The sequence below is a fragment of the Hyposmocoma kahamanoa genome, unplaced genomic scaffold (assembly GCF_003589595.1).
Source record: "Hyposmocoma kahamanoa isolate Upper Pololo Valley unplaced genomic scaffold, ASM358959v1 84, whole genome shotgun sequence".
NCBI lineage: Eukaryota > Metazoa > Arthropoda > Insecta > Lepidoptera > Cosmopterigidae > Hyposmocoma > Hyposmocoma kahamanoa.
Window position 1 is genome coordinate 2,847,407 of NW_020654229.1, and position 5,697 is coordinate 2,853,103.

The 5,697-nt window shown below is 36.2% G+C and overlaps 1 protein-coding gene across 1 annotated transcript in view; it reads left to right on the forward strand.

Moving 5' to 3' along the window:
* Nucleotides 1–823: 823 nt before the first annotated feature.
* The window catches only part of LOC113234560, a 12,952-nt gene continuing 8,078 nt past the window's right edge, over nucleotides 824–5,697 (forward strand). The window contains exons 1-2 of the mRNA XM_026469904.1: nucleotides 824–878; nucleotides 3,226–3,360. Of these exons, the coding sequence (XP_026325689.1) occupies nucleotides 3,315–3,360 (46 nt within the window). The 5' untranslated portion in view covers nucleotides 824–878; nucleotides 3,226–3,314. The remainder of the gene's footprint in view (nucleotides 879–3,225; nucleotides 3,361–5,697) is intronic.

Sequence of the window (5,697 nt, forward strand, 5' to 3'; positions counted from 1 at the left end):
CGAGCGGGCGGGCCTTCAGTGCTCAAGATCAACTTGCACCGCGAACAGCTCAAGAATTTTAGCTAAAAATGACGAAATGGGCGGTAAATGAGTGTAAAAATACGTCAGACAAACATAAAATAGATACTAACATCACATTCTACAAGGAAGTAACGCGTTTCAACTTGTATCTTTATGTAAATATTAACTAAAACCGAAAATTAACCTACTACTAAAACTAGCCTACATGAATTTGATTTTTGCCTCACTTGTGACAGTTCGTTTGATATGAAACTATCATTCTAAGCGTTATTATTCTAAGCAACAAAAAAAGTTATAATTATTAATACAAGACACGGTTTGCTAGAAGACGTCGGTTCTTATAGTAATATAAAATAATAGAACTTATTGTGAAAGAGCTCGTCCAGGGAAGTACTGCCACCTTACTTATTTCTGCCGCCAAACAGTAATGTCAACAACAGCCACACGACTTGTTCGCCCCGTCCCTTAGTATTATAAAAAAAAAGGCTACGCGGTAAATACCGCTGAGTGTATCGCCGGCAGTGCAAGCGCTTTTAAATATGTGTGTAAGGTACGTCTTTTGATTACGTAAATTTGTTCATGTTTGCTCATTTCGGGCACAACTTAAATGGCTTTTAACACGACTTGTTCTTCCCGACACTTGAATTTATTAAAATATATATAGTAACTACACAAATATTTAATCTACACAAATTTAAAAGAAATAATTGAAAATTTAAAGACACGCTTCCCTTAAAATATCGATCATTGGTGCCATCATATATGTACATTTGAAATTTCTTTAAAATGATCAGCAGGTCTCCTGTGGATTTCCAACCGCCTTGTTTATGTGGAAGCCCAAAAAGCATTTCCAGAATGTAAGTGACACACGGGCTCTTTTTGGACCAAAACCATTGACTTACAATTATATGGACGTCGGATCCGCGCTAAAAAGTGTCCGAACTTATAGGGCGTTAAAATCGTATATACAGGGCGTCATTCACGCTTTAGTCTTCGTTTGTTCGACTGACAGCGAAGCAAGCAAAATTAGACTGTACTGCGATGACATTACAATTTAAATTCAACGTTTTAGCTTTTTCATATTCCTTGACATGTCACTACGTTTAAATAGGTTGACTTGGGACATTTTTTTCGTGGTTTTTGTATTAGACCCGTCGTCCATTTATTTGTAAGTCAATGAATTCAGTAATCTTTGTTTGAATCGGTTATATGTGTCATTAAAAATATCTATGTCAATAAAATCACTATATTAATTGCATTATACTCTCTGCATATGCGTAAAATTGGGCAGTTTAGAGCGAGATTAGTTCTACGATGCGGGATATGGAATATTTTTTTTTTATTTTACGTTTTGGTAGTAAATATCGCGTAACATACAAAAAAAACAGTTAAATTGAGGACTTTTGAAGTCGGTTAATAATAAACTATGTCAATTGTGTAACGTAGGTACAAACGGGCGGGACGGCACGGGATGAAAGAAAGTAAAAAAATCATTGACTTACAATTATATGGACGTCGCGTCGGGTCCGCGCTAAAAAGTGTCCGAACTTATAGGGCGTTAAAATCGTATACATAGCGTCATTCACGTTTTAGTCTTCGTTTGTTTCTTCTGACAGCGAAACAAGCAAAATTAGACAGTACTGCGATGACATTACAATATGAATTCAACGTTTTAGCTTTTACATATTCCTTTACATGTCACTACGTTTAAATAGGTTGACTTGGGACATTTTTTTCGTGGTTTTTGTATTAGACCCGTCGTCCATTTATTTGTAAGTCAATGAAAAAAAGTAATAAAAAGAACACCTCAAATGGCTTCATCTCTCAAAAAAGAGGACAATGAAGTACATTGTCTTCGCTGATATTCTGGAATGAAAGGGCTCCGTCATTCGGTCCAGGCTTTAGTAGCAGTAGAGCTAATTGTGAAAGAGTACGTCCAGGGATCTACTGCCACCTTACCCATGTCTGCTGGCATGCAGTAATGTGAACTGCGTTCCAGTTTCGAAGGGTAAGGGTGCTGGTGAAATTACAGGCACATGGGACTTGTCAACTTATGTCTCAGGGTGTCAGGCGCAGTGGCAGTGCCTCCCAAATCTTTGTGATTTAAAAGTCTGAGTGACACTGCGACTGTTAGGGACAGGCGTGACGCTTACCACCTGCCACACGACTTGTTCGTCCCGTCACTTAGTATTATAAAAAAAAGGTTACGCTGTAAATACCCGCTCACGCAATGCGCTCCTCCTACCGCAAAATGGCGGCTATTTGGTTTCGCAAATTAGAAAAGCATTCAGTTTAAATACAAGGTTTTATAAATAAAAATTATTATTCTGCATTGCTAAATAAATACCCTCCGTACTACCAACAAAAACATATCAAATAAAATGCAGTAATACACCGCAAATCCTGCACTTAAAAAGCACTAATGAAATTTTTGGTGTACTTGGATAAATATGATAATATTCCGTTTGAGTGGTTCTAACGTTTACCATGAAATTACTCCTTAAAGTATAGTTTACAAACATTTATATTCAGGGTAAACTTAAAAAACGCTACTTAAGGTATGTTTTCAGTAAACAAACACCTAAATCACCAGCCCAAACAATAACACACACGATTGTCGTGACGTATTTTTGAAGTTGTTTATACTACGGCTGCATGTATCGCGTGAGCGGATACCGCTGAGTGTATCGCCGGCAGTGCAAGCGCTTTTAAATATGTGTGTAATGTTCATCTTCGGGATACGTACATTTGATCATGTTTACTAATTTCGCACATAACTTAAATGGTTTTCCCCTATGTATTCGACTTTATTCAACCCCTGTATGCCTCGTTATCTTAAACAACGCTTTACTTTTGACTCTTTTACACTTTGCCATCCCCTTGGTTCCTTGCATACCCCCCATGCCTCCAACGTTTATTCCAACTCTTTCATCATGTTTGCGATCTGGCTGTGGAATTCCCTCCCAGAATCTATTCGATAATCTCCTCTTAATTCCTCAAACATCGTGTCAAGGATCACTTTCTCATTTCATGAGTTTCATCTTTGTTCCACTGTCCCTTTATTTATATTATTATTTCTCATCTACAAAGGGTTTATGTATTTAATATTATTTATTATTACCTGTGTATTTTAAGTTAATAATAACGAACATTCGATATATTCGTGACAACTCTAATTTATATAGTCTTTTTTTATATAAACAGATTATAGTGGGGGAAAGGCCCGTCATCCTGATGACGTATTCCGTGGTAATGAGCCTTCCGGAGCCAAATATGGGCACTGGGAGCGACGAATGATGAAGCTCCACTTAGTTCATCTTACTAAAGAAATTTACAAAGGCAAGTAAATATTAAAATAAATAAAATAAATTAAATATTAATAAAAAAAATAACAATAAATAAATATAAATAATAATAAAATAAAATGTTTATTTCAGTTATACAATTAACGTTACATGAACAGTGGATGGTACCACTTCTAATTTTAAATTTAATTATAATCTTAAAATGTATGTGTGTGTTAGTGCGTATGCTTTTGTATATGAAAAAGTGTATGTGTGTGTTGTTAACCTGTTGCCATAGATTAGGAAAGTAGTCTTTTTAGAGCAAGTGTTCTAATAGATCTACGGTTTCCTCATACGATTTCGACTTTAGCCATTTTGATATAACTTTCTTGCAGTCTTTATAACTTTTGGCATATATTTCTGATACTTTATTAATTAAATTGTACAAATGAGCCGATCGTCTGTTTGCAAGTGTTGTATTTACTTTAGGTACTTGTACCACAATGTCTTTCCTTCTCCTCTTCGAAATATTTAGATCATATTTTAGAGACCTATGTTGTCTGAGTACAGTTTGAGTGATGAGAGTTTCCTTACAGTGGCTAAATTTGATAGTTGATACAAACTGCTAGTGGCAAATCGTCTTTTTTTTAAATACATTATTTTAAGCAAATTATAATAAAAAAATGTAAATATTAATTGTTAAATCTGAATATTATCTTCAAACCACATGTCGTCCCTCCCTGACTAAGAGCGATGCCACACGGGTAGGGACATGGAAAAAGGTATCGATACATTTTAGTTTCGAGTACTTTTCCTTCCGATACCGATACCTTTGTAGTGGACATTTCATTCGACACTTTTTAGGTATTTTGACAAGTATTGTATCATATCGTAACTTTTTAAGCAGCGAAAATGCAAGCGAGCGAAAAACGCAAGCTAAAGCTCGTGTACCCGGAAGTTAGCAGCGTTACAATTGTTCACAATTTGCTTCTTTGATGGTCTAACATAAGCGGCTGCGTCGATGCAGTCGCGCGTTTTCACCGACATGCAATCGCCTGTAAATCGAAAGAGCTTCTGAAAGTGGCTATATATAACCGCTCTATGATTTCAACGCACCGAGTGCCACACGAACAATACGGTGTGTCGCAACGTAAGAGCGATGCCATAAGGGTGAAAAAGTTGTAACCCTAACTAGCCGTGAACAGGTTCACGGCAATGAAATGGGAAACTTCGGGTCCACAAAATTTATTAAAGAAATAAAGTTTAAAGAAAGGGCCCTAAATAGGCCGAGCAACTGAATTACAGATATAGGTACACGAAGGTTGTAGATTGTTATAAATTATTACACATGATTTAGCTTATTAAATGATTATAAACGTAGTAAAGAACCAAAATTAGCGATTATTCGCGATGGAATTGGAAACAGCTCCAACTGTTGTGGCGGTCGAGCTAGGAGTGACCGTGGTACGAAAATAATCTCAGTACAGAGTACTAAAAAAACCGACCTCAAGAGTACGTGAAATTACGTTTATTTGCTAAGTTTTATTGAAATATCCCCTAGTTCGCCACTGTACAGGACTTGACACTGGAGACAATAAAAATAGGTTCTCACTACGAAACTACTCAAAGTATATCGAGAGAAAAACGCCTTCAATTGAAGAAATAGCAAAATCAAGCATTAAAGTAATTGCTCCTAAATTAAAGTTAGGCGCTATTTATAAAAATGAAAATTCATGCGTGAACAGCCACCCTTAGAGGTGGATGATTTTCTTCAAAATAAAATGGGACCACTATGGAAGTACCCCCTTTCCAACAAAAGAATCATGGAAATCGGTTCACAAATGCCGGAGTTATCGCGTAACATACATACATTAAAAAAAAAAAGAACATACAGTCGAATTGAGAACCTCCTTCTTTTTTGAAGTCGGTTAACAAAATGAGAAAGTGAAGGAAGATGGAACAATTCAAATTTAAAATTTAAATAGATGTAAAATAAGAAAAGTGATAGGATACAAGCCGAGAGAGGCGATACAAAAAGGTGAGATGACGGTGTAAGGAGGTCACATCGTCACACTGGTGTTATGCCTAGCATAACGCTATGCTTTCAATGTATTATGCTTGCGGTCTGATTTATATGTGGTACAACACAACGTCGTTGCTGTTAAAATAACTTGAGGCCAGGAACTGTGGAAGTCATGAGACGTGACTGTACAAAGAACAACGTTAGTGGTGCGGCGGAAATCAAGTAGCGTCTTTGATGCCAATTTGTTCCTTACAAATGCTCACCAAATACAGCCAGTTTATATATTTATATTATAGGAATATATTTATATTATATATATATTATAGGAAATTAAATTATATAACCTACGAGTGTTGAACGGGGCGAGAA